Source organism: Triticum aestivum, chromosome 6D, assembly GCF_018294505.1.
Source record: "Triticum aestivum cultivar Chinese Spring chromosome 6D, IWGSC CS RefSeq v2.1, whole genome shotgun sequence".
NCBI lineage: Eukaryota > Viridiplantae > Streptophyta > Magnoliopsida > Poales > Poaceae > Triticum > Triticum aestivum.
The window spans coordinates 140,775,394-140,794,639 of record NC_057811.1 but is presented as its reverse complement, the minus strand read 5'-3'; the positions used below and the strand labels follow the sequence as shown (position 1 = coordinate 140,794,639).

At 46.3% G+C, this 19,246-nt stretch overlaps 1 protein-coding gene across 1 annotated transcript; it reads right to left on the bottom strand.

The window, feature by feature from the left end:
• Positions 1-14,814: 14,814 nt before the first annotated feature.
• LOC123144148 (nuclear transcription factor Y subunit C-4) lies at positions 14,815-18,139 on the bottom strand. Its single transcript, XM_044563191.1, has 2 exons — positions 17,915-18,139; positions 14,815-15,894 (listed from the first exon to the last, which is right to left on the bottom strand). The coding sequence occupies exon 2, from the start codon at positions 15,852-15,854 to the stop codon at positions 15,084-15,086; it is 771 nt and encodes a 256-aa protein (XP_044419126.1). The 5' UTR covers positions 15,855-15,894; positions 17,915-18,139; the 3' UTR covers positions 14,815-15,083.
• Between the last annotated feature and the right edge of the window lie 1,107 nt (positions 18,140-19,246).

Sequence of the window (19,246 nt, the reverse complement as noted above, 5' to 3'; positions counted from 1 at the left end):
GATGATAGCTTTCCTGATGAACAATTAGCTGTCATAAATGCTTCTCGTACTGCTCCATGGTATGCTGATTATGCTAATTACATTGTTGCTAAATTTATACCACCTAGTTTCACATACCAGCAAAAGAAAAAGTTTTTCTATGATTTAAGACATTACTTCTGGGATGACCCACACCTTTATAAAGAAGGAGTAGATGGTGTTATTAGACGTTGTATACCTGAGCATGAACAGGAACAGATCCTACGCAAGTGTCACTCCGAGGGTTATGGAGGACACCACGCTGGAGATAGAACTGCACATAAGGTATTGCAATCCGGTTTTTATTGGCCTACTCTCTTCAAAGATGCCCGTAAGTTTGTCTTGTCTTGTGATGAATGTCAAAGAATTGGTAATATTAGTAGACGTCAAGAAATGCTTATGAATTATTCACTTGTTATTGAACCATTTGATGTTTGGGGCTTTGATTATATGGGACCGTTTCCTTCCTCTAACGGGTATACACATATTTTAGTTGATGTTGATTACGTTACTAAGTGGGTAGAAGCTATTCCAACTAGTAGTGCTGATCATAACACCTCTATTAAGATGGTTAAAGAAGTTATTTTCCTGAGGTTTGGAGTCCCTAGATATTTAATGACTGATGGTGGTTCACATTTTATTCATGGTGCTTTTCGTAAAATGCTTGCTAAGTATGATGTTAATCATAGAATTGCATCTCCATATCACCCGCAGTCTATTGGTCAAGTAGAATTGAGTAATAGAGAGCTCAAATTAATTTTGCAAAAGACTGTTAATAGGTCTAGAAAGAATTGGTCCAAGAAACTTGATGATGCTTTATGGGCCTATACAACTGCATATAAAAATCCTATGGGTATGTCTCCGTATAAAATGGTTTATGGAAAAGCATGTCACTTACCTCTCGAACTAGAACATAAGGCATATTGGGCCATTAAAGAGCTCAATTATGATTTCAAACTTGCCGGTGAGAAGAGACTATTTGACATTAGCTCACTTGATGAATGGAGAACCCAGGCCTATGAGAATGCCAAATTGTTTAAAGAAAAAGTTAAAAGATGGCATGACAAAAGGATACAAAAGGATGAGTTTAATGTAGGTGATTATGTGTTGCTATTCAACTCTCGTTTAAGATTTTTTGCAGGAAAAATTCTCTCTAAATGGGAAGGTCCTTACGTTATCGAGGAGGTCTATCGTTTCGGTGCCATAAAAATCAACAACTTTGAAGGCACAAATCCAAAGGTGGTGAACGGTCAAAGAATCAAACATTATATCTCAGCTAATCCCATAAATGTTGAAACCAATGTTATTGAAACCGTAACCCCGGAGGAATATATAAGGGACACTTTCCAGAACGTTTCAGACTCCGAAAAGGAACAGGTATGTGGTATGGTAAGTAAACCGACTCCAAGACAGTTCTAATAGCAATTTTTCTCCGTTTTGGAATATTTAAGAAAATAGGAATATAAGAAGTAGTCTAAAAGGGACACGAGGCATCCATGAGGGTGGAGGGCGCGCCCCCTGCCTCGTGGGCACCTCGTGTGCCCTCCGAACTCCGTTTTCTTGCACGATACTTCTTTTGGTCGGTAAAAATCCATTATATAATCTCCCGAAGGTTTTGACCACCGTACCACGCAAATATCCTCTTTTTTTGTTTCGAGTTGTTTCTGCCGCAGATTAGAGCAAGATGTCTTCTCAAGAGTCAGTCGGGGAGAGCCGGGTGTCTAATCCAACACCGGGGCCAAGAGCAAACAGTGATGATGACCACTTTGGGCCATCAACGGAGGAAGAGATGGAGGCCGACTTGAAAAGGATAGATGCCATGGAGGAGGATCAAGAAGTTACTTCCCGTTTCCGAGCCGGATTCACGATGGGGGAATTACAGAGCTCAGCTATTCCAAACTCGGTCATCCCCTCCAATGTTAAATTTCTTTCTTATGAAAATATGAAAGAGAGTGTTACTTGTTTTCCCGCAGCTATGCAACATCTATGGGTGAAAGGAGCTTTAGCCGTCACAGGTAAGCTCCGTAAGGAAATAATGGACCTCAAGCAACAAGTCAATAAGCTCGAGGAAGAGAATCGTATCCTGAGGGGCATCATCGCCAAGAATATCACATCACCACCTCCGAAGAAAGAGACATAAACACATGGGTATGGGCACTCCCCTTGGCAACTGCCAAGCTTGGGGGAGGTGCCCCGGTATCGTATCACCATCACACTCCTATCTTTACCTTTTTCTTAGTTCGATCCTTTTGGTAATATCTCGATCTAGTAGAATAAAATTTTAGTATGATCTAGTCTTGAGTTTTGCTTTATGTTCCTTCTATGTAATCGAGTCCGTGAGCTATATATAATAAAGATTAGTTCTGAGTCAAGGGCTTGATTATCTTACTATGATCTTGAGGGAATAAAAGAAAGAATAAAAAGAAGTAAAGAGATCATATTGATCTTATGGAGAGTAATGACTTCACATATAAAGAGTATGATGAATAAAAGTTGTTGAGAGTTGACAAACATAGTTTTGGTCATCGTTGCAATTAATAGGAAGTAATAAAGAAAGAGAGGTTTTAACATATAAATATACTATCTTGGACATATTTTATGATTGTGGGCACTCATTAAGATATGACATGCTAAAAAGTTGATGTTGGACAAGGAAGACAACGTAATGAGTTATGTTCTCTTATATCTGAAATAAAGTATATTGTCATGTGAAAGATCGTGGATGTCGCCTAGAGGGGGGTGAATAGGCGCTTTAAAATAATTACGGTTGAGGCTTGAACAAATGCGGAATAAACCTAGCGGTTAATTTGTCAAGCACAAAACCTACAACAACTAGGCTCACCTATGTGCACCAACAACTTATGCTAAGCAAGAAAAACTACTTAGGTGATAGCAAGATATATGACAAGAAACAATATGGCTATCACAAAGTAAAGTGCATAAGTAAAGGGCTCGGGTAAGAGATAACCGAGGCACGCGGAGACGACGATGTATCCCGAAGTTCACACCCTTGCGGATGCTAATCTCCGTTTGGAGCGGTGTGGAGGCACAATGCTCCCCAAGAAGCCACTAGGGCCACCGTAATCTCCTCACGCCCTCGCACAATGCAAGATGTCGTGATTCCACTAAGGGACCCTTGAGGGCGGTCACCGAACCCGTACAAATGGCAACCCTTGGGGGCGGTCACCGAACCCGTACAAATGGCAACCCTTGGGGGCGGTCACCGAACCCGTACACTTTGGCAACCCTTGGGGGCGGTCACCGGAACCCGTCAAATTGCTCGGGGTGATCTCCACAACCTAATTGGAGACCCCGACGCTTGCCCGGAGCTTTACACCACAATGATTGAGCTCCGAACACCACCAACCGTCTAGGGCGCCCAAGCACCCAAGAGAAACAAGCTCAAGGGTACCAAGCACCCAAGAGTAATAAGCTTCTCAACTTGTAACTTCCACGTATCACTGTGGAGAACTCAAACCGATGCACCAAATGCAATGGCAAGGGCACACGGAGTGCCCAAGTCCTCCTCTCTCAAATCCCACCGAAGCAACTAATGCTAGGGAAGAAAATGAGAGGAAGAACAAGAAGGAGAACACCAAGAACTCCAAGATCTAGATCCAAGGGGTTCCCCTCACATAGAGGAGAAAGTGATTGGTGGAAATGTGGATCTAGATCTCCTCTCTCTTTTCCCTCAAAAACTAGCAAGAATCCATGGAGGGATTGAGAGTTAGCAAGCTCGAAGAAGGTCAACAATGGGGGAAGAACACGAGCTCAAAGGATAAGGTTCAACGGGGAAGAAGACCTCCTTTTATAGGTGGGGGAAAATCCAACCGTTATGCTCACAGCCCGCACAGAGCGGTACTACCGCTCCAAGGAGCGGTACTACCGCTAGGGCGGTAGTACCCCTTTGAAAAACAACAGCGGGGAGGCAAAAGGCCAGTAGAACCGCCGGAGCGGTACTACCGCTCGTCCCCACGGTACTACCTCTCGACCTCACGGTACTACCGCAAGTGGTAGCGGTACTACTGCTTGCGAGCGGTACAAAAAAATACTTTCGTGCCTACTTCCGCTGAGCAAAACACGAGATTTTGGTCCGGAGCGGTACTACCGCTCAGGAGCCGCGGTAGTACAGCTCTGGAGCGGTACTACCGCTCAGGAGCCGTGGTAGTACTGCTCCAAGCGGTAGTACCGCTCCCAAGAGCGGTACTAAAAAATTACATCCGCAGCAGCCCCTTTAAAGGACACCAAAACTGACACAATTTCTACAAACGGACTCCGAATTCGACGAAACCAAGTTTGTTGGAAAGCTAGCGACAAGGGCTAACACAATCTTGATAGAAATACCAATAAGAAGCAAATGAGAAAAGGCCCAAAAGAAAATGGTGAGAACCCTTCCTCGGATAAGATCAGCAAAACTTCCAACATCGAAAACATCATAGAAGACGCATGCAAACTCCGTTTTCGATGAACTCAAGCTTGTCATCAAGATGACCATAAGCTCTAAGACTCACAAAGAGAACCAAACAAGAACCAAGAAACATGATGCAAGGATGCAATGGTTTGAGCTCTCGACGAACGATGCGATCAAGCTACTCACTTGAGAGCCCCCCTTGATAGTACGGCTATCGACCCTATAACCCGGTCTCCCAACTACCACCATGAGACCGGTAAAATAGAAAACCTATCAAGGGCAAACCTTTGCCTTGCACATGGTCCACTTGAGCTAGATGATGACGATCTTGACTCCCTCAAGTTGGACCACCTTTCTTGATTGCGTTGGCTCGATGAAGTCTAGATGATTACTCCCCCATAGTCCACTATGGGTGAGCCACTCTTCGGCACATCTTCACAAGTCCATTGTCACCACAATGGACGGCAAGCTTCAAGCACTTGATCTCTTCGTGATGCTCCACTTGAACTTTCACACGGAAATCTTGATGACGATCACCACTTGATGTCATCCTCTCCATGGGTTGAGTGATATCTTCCTCTTGACGCAAGCCCATGAACACGTACCTAACCCCACATAGAACTCTCACATAGACCATGGGTTAGTACACAAAGCACAATGGACAATGCTTACCATACCATGGGATCACTTGATCCCTCTCGGTACATCTTCTACGCTTTGTGAGTTGATCAACTTGATTCACTCTTGACTTAGTCTTGATCAACCTAGAATCTTTCCAACTCTCTTCATTTGGATGATGTCTTGAAGGTAAACATGAATGATCACACAATCTTCTTCTTCAAGACATGCTTGCAATAAGCTCAACTCTCACATGACCAATCTTTGGATAATTCCTTAATAGCACCTTGGTCAACACAAACTCTCCTTGAAACCAACACATGTACTCCAAGAAAAGCCTATGGACAAAACCTTCAAATATAACTCAAGGCAACCATTAGTCCATAGAGATTGTCGTCAATTACCAAAACCAAACATGGGGGCACCACATATTCTTTCATCATGGATCATCCAACATGTTGAGCTTGCCTTTCCCTCTCATGCTAGCCAAATTCTTTGCACCAAGTAGAGATACTACTTGTGCTTCCAAATATCCTTAAACCCGGTTTTGCCATGAGAGTCCACCATACCTACCTATGGATTGAGTAAGATCCTTCAAGTAAGTTGTCATTCTTGTATGCAATAAAAAATTGCTCTCGAAATATGTATGATTTATTAGTGTGGAGAAAATAAGCTTTATACGATCTTGTGATATGGAAGAAATAAAAGCGACGGACTGCATAATAAAGGTCCATATCACAAGTGGCAATATAAAATGATGTTCTTTTGCATTAAGATTTCGTGCATCCAACCATAAAAGCACATGACAACCTCTGCTTCCCTCTGCGAAGGGCCTATCTTTTACTTTTGTCTTATACCTTATACAAGAGTCATGGTGATCTTCACCTTTCCTTTTTACATTTAATCCTTTGGCAAGCACCTTGTGTTGGAAAGATCCTGATATATATATCCAATTGGATGTAAGTTAGCATGAATTATTATTGTTGACATTACCCTTGAGGTAAAAGGTTGGGAGGCAACACTATAAGCCCCTATCTTTCTCTGTGTCCGATTAAAACTCCATAACCATAAATATTGTGTGAGTGTTAGCAATTGTGAAAGACTAAATGATAGTTGAGTGTGTGGACTTGCTGAAAAGCTCTTATATTGACTTTTTCCGATGTTATGATAAATTGCAATTGCTTCAATGACTGAGATTATAGTTTGTTGGTTCTCAATGAAGTTTATGATTCATACTTTACATTGTGAATAGATTGTTACTTTAGCATAAGAAATCATATGACAATATATATATGTTGCTGTTATAAGAATGATCATGATGCCCTCATGTCCGTATTTTATTTTATCGACACCTCCATCTCTAAACATGTGGACATATTTTTCGTTATCGGCTTCCGCTTGAGGACAAGCGAGGTCTAAGCTTGGGGGAGTTGATACGTCCATTTTGCATCATGCCTCTATATCGATATTTATTGCATTATGGGATGTTATTACACATTATGCCACAATACTTATGCCTTTTTCCTCTTATTTTACAAGGTTTACATGAGGAGGGAGAATGCCGGCAGTTGGAATTCTGGGTTGAAAAATGAGCAAATATTAGAGACCTATTCTGCACAGCTCCAAAAGTCCTGAAACTTCATCGAGGCAGTTTTTGGAATTAATAAAAAATATTGGCGAAAGAATCAACCAGAGGGGGGCCACCCACCATCCACGAGGGTGGGGGGCGCGCCCTACCCCCTGGGCGCGCTCCCTGCCTCGTGGGCCCCCTGGCAGGCCTCCGGTGCCCATCTTCTGCTATATGAAGTCTTTCACCCTGGAAAAAATCATAAGCAAGCTTTGGGGACGAAACACCGCCGCCACGAGGCGGAACCTAGGCGGAACCAATCTAGGGCTCCGGCGGAGCTGTTCTGCTGGGGAAACATCCCTCCGGGAGGGGGAAATCATCACCATCGTCATCACCAACGATCCTCTCATCGGGAGGGGGTCAATCTCCATCAACATCTTCACCAGCACCATCTCCTCTAAAACCCTAGTTCATCTCTTGTATCCAATCTTTGTCCCAAAACCTCAGATTGGTACCTATGGGTTGCTAGTAGTGTTGATTACTCCTTGTAGTTGATGCTAGTTGGTTTATTTGGTGGAAGATCATATGTTCGGATCCTTTATGCATATTAATACCCCTCTGATTATGAACATGAATATGATTCGTGAGTAGTTTCGTTTGTTCCTGAGGACATGGGAGAAGTCTTGCTATAAGTAGTCATGTGAATTTGGTATTCGTTCAATATTTTGATGAGATGTATGTTGTCTCTCCTCTAGTGGTGTTATGTGAACGTCGACTACATGACACTTCACCATTGTTTGGGCCTAGAGGAAGGCATTGGGAAGTAATAAGTAGATGATGGGTTGCTAGAGTGATAGAAGCTTAAGCCCTAGTTTATGAGTTGCTTCATAAGGGGCTGATTTGGACCCATATGTTTCATGCTATGGTTAGGTTTACCTTAATACTTCTTTTGTAGTTGCGGATGCTTGCAATAGGGGTTAATATAATTGGGATGCTTGTCCAAGGAAGGGCAGCACCCAAGCACCGGTCCACCCACATACCAAATTATCAAAGTAACGAACGCGAATCATATGAGCGTGATGAGAACTAGCTTGACGATAATTCCCATGTGTCCTCGGGAGCGTTTTCCTTCATATAAGAGTTTGTCCAGGCTTGTCCTTTGCTACAAAAAGGATTGGGCCATCTTGCTGCACCTTATTTACTTTCATTTCTTGTTACTCGTTACAAATTACCTTATCACAAAACTATCTGTTACCGATAATTTCAGTGCTTGCAGAGAATACCTTGTTGAAAACCGCTTGTCATTTCCTGCTACTCCTCGTTGGGTTCGACACTCTTACTTATCGAAAGGACTACTTGTGGGTCATCAGGCCGTGCCATGCGTGATGAGGACATCATCACCGCCATCATCACCGGCCTCGACAGCGACTACGAGCCCCTCATCACAGCTGCTACCACCCGCCTTGAGGGCATGTCGCTTGGTGAGTTCTACTCCCATGTGATCGCCTTCAAACGCCGCCGCGAGTACAACGCCGCTCGTCTTCATCTTCAGCCCGGTGGCTCCTCCGTCAACTAAGTCGCCCGGGACTCGAACGGCAACAACAACAACAACACCAACCGGGGCAAGGGCAACTACCGCGGCAAGGGTCACGGCAACTCCGGAGATCGCGGTGGCTACAACAACAACTCCCGCGGTGGTGATCGCGGGAACCGCGGTGGTGGTGGCACGCGCCAGCAAGGCGATTTTGGTGGCAACCGTGGTGGTGATCGCAGTGACTACGGCGACCGCGGTGACAACCGCGTCTAGTGTCAGCTCTACCGTGGCCCTGGGCATTACGCCTGGGAGTGCGGCCAGCGCTACAACCATGCCTTTCAGCCTCCACAGTCCAAGATGGCAGGGCTTGTTGCTGCTTCTCCCCCGTCCATCCTAGGTGACCCCGCCTGGTTCAATGACACCGGGGCCACGGACCACATCACCGGCGATCTGGATCGCCTCACGGTCTGGGAGAAGTACCCAGGGAGAGATCGCATCCACACAGCCGACGGTTCAGGTTTGCACATAGCTCATCGTGGTCATGCAATTCTTCCTACTCCTTCTGCAAATCTCAAACTCCGTAATATCTTGCATGTTCCTAATGCTGACAAGAATCTCTTTCTGTCAATCGTCTTGCCATTGATAACCGTGCTTATCTAAAGTATTACCCTACTCATTTTCTTATGAAGGATTTGATCACCAAGAGGGTTCTACTTCAAGGCAGATGTGAAAACGGGCTTTACCCCATTCGGCCATCATCTCACCATGCCCTGTCTTCGATTAGGTTGTCAGCTGAAGATTGGCACGCAAGGCTTGGCCACCCGTCCACTCAAGTCGTTCAACATGTTTTATCATCCAATAAACTATCTTCTTGTAGTCGGTCTATGACCCATGTGTGTAATGCATGTCAACAAGGCAAAGCACACCAGCTTCCTTTTCCTAGAACCTCAAGTGTTTCTTCCTTTCCCTTAGAACTTATTTTTTAGGATGTGTGGGGACCCGCCAAAACATCATCTGGTGGGTTCCAGTACTATGTCTCATTTATTGATGATTATAGTAAGTTTGTGTGGATTTATCTTCTCAAAAGAAAATGTGATGTGTTTGATGTTTTTCGTGACTTCCTTGCTCAAGTTCAACGCCTCCTATCTCGAAAGATCTTATGTGTTCAATCTGATTGGGGTGGGGAATACGAAAAGCTTAGCAACACATTTTTTCGTCAACTTGGCATTATGCATCATGTATCCTGCCCACATACACACCAGCAAAATGGTTCAGCTGAGAGGAAGCACCGTCATATTGTTGGCATGGGGCTATCTTTGTTATCACATGCGTCTATGCCGCTACGTTTTTGGGATGAGGCCTATCTTTCGGCATGCTATCTTATCAATCGACTTCCTAGTCGTGTCATTGGAAACCTTAGTCCTATGGAGAAGTTGTTTAACACCAAACCAGACTATACGTCTCTTCGTACGTTTGGTTGTGCTTGTTGGCCCAACATGCGTCCCTACAACACACACAAACTTGCTTTTAGATCTCAACAGTGTGTGTTCGTTGGTTATAGCATTCGCCACAAAGGGTATAAATGTCTTCATCTGCCCATAGCCCGCGTTTACCTCTCTCGTGATGTCACGTTTGATGAGAAATTTTTTCCTTTTGCCAGCCCTTCTGCCTCCCCCATACCACCTCGAGTTGCAGAACATACCATCCTGTTATTTCCGCATGAACACATGAATTATGGCATATCTGCTTCGTCTACTAACCTGGATGCAGGATCTACCCTGGCGCAGACGATCCCAGGTGCAACAGCGCCTGCCTCCCAGGAGGATCCTGGCACAAGATCCAGAGCGGATCCAGCCTTGGATCGCGCGGCACTTGCCGACAGCGATGCAGCCTCCCCTGCGCCAGGCGAGCGCTGGGCGCTGCCCCGCTCGTTGGCCCACATGGCGGCCTCGGATGGCCCGGTCGCCTCTCCACCCGCCCCGTCCCCCTCAGTGGCGGGGCCCGTCTCTGGCCCGGTTCCCTCCAACCCCGACCCGCCACAGGCTGTCGTCCACGTGCCCCCTCGCCAGCCGGTGGGCCGGCCTCCTTTCGCGACAGGCTCACCAGCGTCGTCTGGATCCTCCTCGGGATCGCCGCCGGATCCATCTGCTGGGCGTGTAGGCGTCACGGGATCCCAGGGTGATCTGATTCCCTCCTCAGCTGCTTGCGCCCCCGGATCTTTTGTGCCTGGATCTATTGCACCTCCTGCCCATGCAATGGTGACACGCACACGTGATCATACTCGCAAAGTCTTGCACCGTACGGATGGTACCATCAACTACGATTCGTCTCGACGTTCGTTTCTGGTCTCCAGGGAACCCACTGATCATCGTGAGGCCATGGCATCTCCTGCTTGGCGTGCTGCTATGCAGTTCAAGCTTGATGCACTCCGTCACAATGGCACATGGACCTTGGTTCCACCACCACCTCATGCCAATGTGATTGACTGCAAATGGGTTTTCAAGGTCAAGTACAAGGCTGATGGCTCTGTTGATCGTCACAAGGCTCGCCTTGTTGCGAAAGGGTTCAAGCAACGGTATGGTCTCGATTATGATGATACGTTCAGTCCGGTTGTCAAACCTGTTACTGTTCGCCTGGTTCTTTCCATTGTTGTCTCTCGAGGTTGGTGTCTGTGATAGTTGGATGTTCAGAATGCATTCCTTCATGGAGTTCTTCAGGAACAGGTGTATATGCGACAACCTCCTGGATTTGTGGATCCTGCGGCTCCTCGATATCTGTGTAAGCTCAGGAAAGCTATCTATGGACTCAAACAGGCCCCTAGAGCCTGGTATTCTCGGTTAAGCTCTCGGCTTCTCCAACTTGGTTTCTTCACATCTAAGGCAGACACTTCTCTGTTTGTCTTTCATCATGACAATGTCACCATGTTCATGCTTGTTTATGTGGATGACATCATTGTGGCCAACTCATCGCCTACTGCAACAACAAAGTTACTTGCTAATCTTCATGCCACTTTGCTCTCAAGGATCTTGGTCCCTTGCATTTTTTTCTTGGGGTTGAGCTAAAGTCGTCGCCACGGGGGATTGTTCTCTCTCAACAGAAGTACATTGGCGACATTCTTCACCGTGCTAACATGGAGAGTTGTAAGGTTTCCACTACTCCCATGTCCTCGAGTGAGAAAATCAGCAAGGATAGCGGGGCACCTCTCTCTCAGGATGACAGTACTAAATACTGCAGCTTGGTTGGAGCACTCCAGTATCTGACATTGACCAGGCCGGATATTTCTTTTGCTGTGAATCGTGTTTGTCAGTTCCTTCATGCCACGACAACTATTCACTTCTCGGCAGCTAAAAGGATCTTGAGGTACTTGAAGTATACTCGTGGTATGAGTCTATCCATCAGAAAGTCACCTTCCGTGGTGTTGAGTTGCTTCTCTGATGTGGACTGGGCCGGGTGCAGTGATGATCGCAGGTCTACAGGAGGATTTGATGTTTTCCTTGGTCCCAATCTTGTCTCTTGGAGCTCCAGAAAGCGGGCCATAGTCTCTCGATCAAGCACGGAGTGTGAATATAAAGCCATTGCCAATGGCACGGCTGAGATAATTTGGATACAGTCAGTTCTTGGAGAACTTGGAATCTTTATGTCACGACCTCCAATCTTGTGGTGTGACAATCTGGGTGCCACTTATTTGTCTGCAAACCCAGTGTTTCATGCCAGAACCAAGCATATAGAGGTGGATTTCCACTTTCTTCGAGAAAGGGTTGCATCGAAAGCATTGGATGTTCGGTTCATCTCTTCCAAGGAACAAGTTGCTGACATATTCACCAAACCACTAGCTGAGGCGCCATTTGTCTCTAATAGATACAATCTGAATCTTCGTGAGGGAAGTTCAGATTGAGAGGGGATGTTAGACTTTATATTGGTGTGATCTAGGAGTCTGTTGTTATCTGTACTTATCTCCTGTAACAACTTGTGTAACATGTGCCCTAGTTGCACCCATATATATACATATACATCCCAAGGCCACCGTATTGAGTGTGCCGATCCAATCTACTTTGGGAAACGTTTACAGCCGGTGCGCCGGCCGAAACACTCGGCTGGTCGCACGCCAGCCTCGCGATAGTCCACAATCGTGTGTGGCCCACGCTTGCGCAAAAGCCCAACCAACCCTTTTTTATTGGCCCGCAACCACTTCTTATCCATCCAGGCACTTTTCCTTGTCTCCCTAGCATGGCCTTCGTCTTCCTTGTGCTCTCCTGCAAGCAGCTCGCGCTCCTCCCCCATGGCTCTCGTCGGCCCTTGCTCCGCCCACCCTAGAGGACCCTCACCGAGCTGCTCTATCCCCAAGCACACGCACCCTTGTGAATCCCTACTCCATTCGTCGCCGGTGTTGGGCGGGAAACGACTGCGTGCAGTCATGGTCGTTAAAAACGACGAGCTCGGGCGACACTGGTTCAAATGACATCGCGAGGGAGGGGTGTTGCGACCGTTGATGTGAGATGCTGGAACCAGGCGACGAAGGAGCTGCGACCCGTGGCAAAATTTGCTACAACCAAATACGGCGAGGGTATGACCCGTGACGGCGACGACATAGTTTTTGTTGCAACCGTCATCAGTTTTTGCTACTACCGATGTCTACAATTGCTACCACTGGCGACAACATTTCCTACATCCTCCACGATGATGGTGCAACCCTGGCAGCGGCGACGACGGTTTCTTGCTGCAACCGTTGTCAGTTTTTGCTACTACCGGCGTCGTTGTTTGCTACATACTTCATAGCTTAGCTGCGACGTGCGACGATGGCGACAACGTTTTTGCTACAACTGCCGCTGGATTTTGCTACATCCATTCGTGGATTGCGACGACGGTTTCTTGCTGCAACCGTTGTCAGTTTTTGCTACTACCGGCGTCGTTGTTTGCTACATACTTCATAGCTTAGCTGCGACGTGCGACGATGGCGACAACGTTTTTGCTACAAATGCCGTTGGATTTTGCTACATCCATTCGTGGATTAGCTGCAACCCGCGACAAGCGGCGATGGCGTTTTGCTGCAACTATGGTTCGGCTTTGCTACCACCGGTGAAGATTTGTGCTACATCCATGCATTTTGCTGGAACCATGGGCTGACAGAAAAACTGGACCCGTGAAGACACAAGCTCCCCGGCGGTGACCACGACCAGGCGGGGGTGTTGCAGCTGCGGCGGAAAAATGCCTGAATCGCGGTCCGCAGATGCTGGAAGCATCGACGATCGGTGCTACAAGCAACATCGTCGATGGCCGGAGGCAACGGAATTGCGACGGCTTCATCGCTCAGCTGCGGCCGACGACGGAGGTGGCTAGTTGCGATCTGCGAGGGCGGGTGCGGCGAGGCGCAACCTGATGCGAGGTTAACGGCCGGCGAGGGGCGGCCCGTGGTACGGGAGACAACTCCCAGGGCGGGGGATTTTTTCCGGGGGGATCTCGTGTTCGTGGTGTTGGAGGGTGAGGACAACGCGTGCGGGGCCAGCTGGCAAAATCGAGCGGCCAGGGATGTGCGGATCGGGCGGCTGGCATGCGACCGGCCCAAATTTGGACCGATGCGCTGGCGCAGATTAGCGCCCATCTACTTTCCCTTCGTTTCACATCGGTTCGCCCCTTGATGAATGCACGAGATGGAGATTTTTTTGGAACTGCAGAGGCTTCCCCTTACTTAACAAGCTCTTCCAAAGTTCACCATTGTGGCCTACCTCCGAACATTTGGAGGTCCAGAGTCCAGACGCTAGGGTCATGGCGGAGGTAGTTCTGGCTTGCGTTCAACAAAAAGAGCTCGAGTCTACCTCAAGATTGGACAATTTTCCGGTCCCTTTCTTCTTCCGGCCGCTAGTCAAACAAGGTGTTTTACACCTTACCGATTTTATTCCCAGTAGAGTAAATCTACTTACCCATTTATTTATTTTTGTCATATATATTACTCGTAATTTTAAAACAGTCACTCGAGGCCATTCACAATCTTTTTTTTTAGCAGAAGAGGCCATTCACAATCGCTTACCAATTTCTAGTGCATTCTTAGTTCTGTTCATGGGTAAGGACTCGGCCTCCATTGCTAGCTTGTCGTCATCCCCTAACCTTGATAATTCAGGTGCAAGAAACCAAACCAAGTAAAAAAAACCTGTCACCCCTCTCTTTCTACTTGTTGAGATCTCAAAGGCTATTACAGGCCTACTGACAACCAAATGTATAACTCCTTGCAAAAAAAAAAACAAATATATAACAACAGTAGGTGAAGTTGCTATGCTTATGAACAAGAATCTGAATTTGTCTTTCTAGAGAAGGGCGACCATGCATGAACACGAGTAATTTATAAGCAGCAAAATGGAAATGCATATACTCCAAATTAAGCACATAGATCCAACAGCCACAATAATTCATGTCCCAGGGTATTCCTCAAACTGGGAGCGGACAGGCAGTTCTCCTTCACACACATGCATGGATTCCACCACAAAGAAAGGAACCAACCTGTTTTTCATGCTCCAGAGAGTAGGTGGTCTCCATGCCCTGGTCTGGTGACTGCCAAAACGGAAGGCAGGATTCTTGCGAGGCAGGCGGCATGATGACTGGTAAATGAGGCAAACAAACAGAGGCGTGACATCAGCCTCCACCAATCGATTCTTACAAGGCTCTCCACAGGCAGGCATTTGGAATATTGGATTAGATAGAAACTAGGGCGAAAACAAAGGTACTGTTTACTAGATCAGTTTCAAATCACCTAACAAATCACAATCTTTTTTTCCTACCGCTGGTGCCATACCAGCATCGAAGCTACCATTAGGAACCCCCCCTAAGACCTAATCATGAGTAACTGTTCCGGCCAACGATGATGGAAATAAATTAACACAAGCCTGAGTTTATAGGCATCAAGTTCAGGATCATGTCATGGCTTCATTGTATCAATCTCTTGGCTAGTTTGAGGGAGACTGCTGCTGCTCTTCAGGGGCCTCCTCGGCCTGTTGCCCTTGAGGCTGCTGCCACGCATATGCCACTGGATGACCCTGCTGACCACCATACATCATTCCTACTCCGGGTACCTGTTGTGCTGGCACATAGTAATAAGGAGGATATGCATCAGCCGGTGCCCCTAGAGCAGCTGGCGGCAAGCCAACCCTCGGAAGCCCAAGGCCTTCCTCCTTCATGTCATCCCTGGGAATGATGTCCACCAAGAAGTCATAGATGTCAGTCCTGGTAATGGCAGCGGCAATGTCATTCTTCTGCAAGGTCCGGCGCTTGTTCTCCTCAGTGTGCATCCATGACCTGAGTGTCAACTCTAAGATAAACACCTCGCATGCCTTTGCAAAGACAACAGGAGCTTCTGCGGAGATCATCCGGACATCCTCGTCAGCCTTCATTATCTTTTTTATCCTTGCCAGTGGTAAGGTGTGGTTCTTGAAGTCAGTTGCCTGCTCAATCTCTTCCATTTGAGTAGCCCAGAACTCACGAAGTTGCTGCTGCTGCTGTTGCTGCAGTTGTTGATGAAATTGCTGGGCTTGTTGGTAAACCAGTTGGTGCTGAGCACTGAGTTGAGCTGGATTAGCGGGGAATGGCACTGCTGGCTGCGAGCCGGGAGGAATGGCGGCAGGCATGGCTGGAGCTGGATAGGCAGCAGGAGGAGGATATGCTTGTGACCCAGCAGTGGCCACACCCACCACAGGCTCAGGCTGCGAGGATGGCTCCATGTAAGATCTTGTTCGTGCAAAGCCAAATATCTTGCAAGCACTGCGCAAAACAATAAGGTATTGAACAGTTAATTTTCATCTAGATTAGTTAGAAAGATCAGAACAAGTTTACAAGAATGGAAATTCATAAATGTATCGTAGATGAATGGGAATTCCATCTTATAATGTGAACGAAGGAATCAAAGCAATCAAACTCAACATTTAATCTGAAAGGTCCATTGCAGTATTCCAAACACAAAAAGATTCTCGTTACACATGAAAAGGTGAAATTAAAAGGATTAAACGGAAAAGCAGCAGCAGAAATGAAATCGAACAGACTACATGTAAATAAAAGTCACAAGTTCCCATCAACCTTATCCCTAATATGTGTCATAAAAACCTTCATAATGCAACTATCAATTGACCTCAATATTTCATCACTGAAGGTTGATCGCAGTATTCCGAACAGAGAAAGATTATACCGCTACACATAAAGCAACTGAAATGAAAAGGATTTAAAGGCAAAAGTATCATCAGAACACAAACAGCAATGGATAAGAAGTTTCCTTCGCAATACAACAATCCATAATTTGCAAGTGTATGTTTGCATAACCAATCAATCCCTGCTAAAATTGGTTAAGGAGTATGGACAAACACAGAAGAGTCCAATATTTGGACTACTTTAACAAAGCAAGTTAGATGGATCGGTACAAATCATACAGAAAGTTCAGAGCTTCAAATCATCCATGTACACCACATGTCTAAGGATTTTCAGTGCAAGCAGGTTCCGTAGAACACACAGAAAAGGCACATAAACCTACACCTTCAGTTAGGACTTGGGAGTCTCCAGAAAGGACTGGTATGTATAGCTATATATTCCTCCTAAATTAGTAAGGCAGTATCATGTACTTGCATTAACCAGGAGCATTGAATTAAGTCAATATCACACCTAGATGCCAAACCTTGTAAAGTTCAACTACAGTTAAAAGTGGAGTGGCGTGTAAAAGGACTTCTTTATTTCCTGATGGCACAGCTTACTTTTACAAACTTTGACGATGTAAAGGACAAAGTTTGTTTAATTAAACCTACTACATCATCAAGTTTGTCACATATAACCAAGACGCCAAATGACTTACGCTTTCTTATCCTCACTTTTCACCATCACTTGAAAATGATTTATTGTATTCTCCCAAGTAAGCTAAAGGCAGATAACAACTGCCTTAATAGTATTTCTTAGAACATATAGCAATTGGGCTGCTTAAAACGATTCATGTGTTTGACGTGGGCAAAGGAGACCTGGCATCTGTCGTGTCACCATGACATAGAGACACGGCGGGGGCATATTTCGATACCTTCCAAAAATCAGACTGAGAAACGTATGCAACCAAAAATATCGTTCACAATACGTTGGCATAATCAATGCGTCGGACATGTGGAGGGGTCGACGCACGCCGATACTAATTTATAGAAGGTTGAGCTTTCGTGGAGCCAATCCCAACTAAGCCTACTACACAGCGGAATTTGTCTCTATCACAATCTCACCGGATTGGCGCTGAAGATAAACAGAACAGCGGAAGCGCGCACTGTAAATCTCTGAACTCTCATTTTGCTTTAGTGGAAAAATCGCGCTGGCAACTGAATTTGATGCATACATCCAATTCCTTAGCTCACATGTACGAGAATCAAGTCTGTCACACAAGTTAGTTACACATACATAGGAAATCTAACGAAAAAGAGCCATGCCTAAGAGAAAACATAACTGAACTAGGTCAATTACGGATCACTCGGGCGCATGCAGTGGAACCGTGCCCCTGGTGATGGGCCGATGGTTATGGAAGAATTATGACACTCTTCCGTCGAAGAAGACGCATCAACACCATCAATTTCACAACCGAAACCATCGCCGAATCGCACTTGCCCTACGAATTCAGCAAACGAGAAGCCACCAGCAGATCGCAAACACGACATGCGCGAAACGGGGAAGAAAATTCCGGATCAATCTAGGCAGGCGTGCATGCGGGAATTGAACGGGATCACGCCCCGCGGACAAAAAAAGTTGGGGAGGGGGGAAAGTTCGTTACCGAGAACCGCCGGATCTCCGGTGCGGGGAAAGGAGGACGTAGGAGACGGCGATGGGGGCGGTGAGGCGGCGGCGAGGAGGGCGGTGGTGGTGGCGGCGGAGGGGTCCCTGTCTCGCTGCTCGCTGGTGGATTCTCGGAAGCCCTCGGCGGAGGCGGAGAGAGAGAGACAGAGAGTCGCCCTCGGTCAAGGACGAAGAGAAGAAGAGTCAAGGGAGAGAGAGAGAGACTACTGCAGGCAGGGGTTTTTATGGGTCGTGGGCCGTCTGGGCCTGTATGGAAAGATCTAGCCAGACCCATGTATCTGCATGGGCTGGGCGCAATTTTCATTTTTGGAAGAAAGACACTGCTTGTCAATTTCTCAAAAAAGGAATCCGTATCATGTACTGTACATCAAGAAAAATCGGTAAGAGAACATATAACTAAGCTGCAGTTCTCTTCGCCCAGTTTTGCAAAAAAAAATCCATTTGCCCAGAAAATATAGAAAGAAACTAGCAAGACAAATCATGGGAATTACGCTTTGGTTCATGGTTGTAGGTACACCCTATATGGGGATACCTTTAATAATTAAAAAAATTCAAAATAGGTAAGAACTATTTTTAGAATAAACTTGACTTACTGTTGCACTAGTATATAAATTTTCACGGGAAAAAAATCAATGTTGACTTCACAGTGTAAAAGACAAAAATTATTTGCTATTATAGGTCACTATTCACAGTATTTTGATCAAAAATTTGTCTTCTTTGAAAAGAAGTCAAAGGGGGATTTTCTTTTTATGGAATTTTCTCACGAGTACGTACAATAGAAGGTCAAGTTTATTTCAAAAATATTTTCAAATATTTTTTATTTTTTGTTGAATTACTAATTTCTTTTTCTATATAGGGTGTAGATGTCCCCATAGACCAAACGGCCCCTCCGACAAATCATCTGCATTCATGTAGTACAGCCACTAGGTAGAAGCACCGAGGCAGGAGCGTCTGTCAACACACACACACACACACACAGCCATATCGCCTGGTCGGAAATCCCAGTGAAAGTAAAAAGCAGCACCGGAATCCTGTAGAATCCCTGACCGGGATGCATTCGGTCCAGTGGCCGGAACGCGTCCCATCAGCCTGGGCAAGCATCAGATCCGAGGAATCCTGACGGTGACGGGGCGCACCATAATGCCGTTACGCGTCGATGTCATGGTCGGTCTCGCCGGCCATGGCAGATTGGCAGGCATCTTCTCCTCCTCCATCTCCGCCCCCACCACCACCCCGAAGCAGCCGGTGCGGTGGTGGTGACAGCGACAGATCACGGACGGGACTGCGGAGCCGTGAATTCCATTTCCAG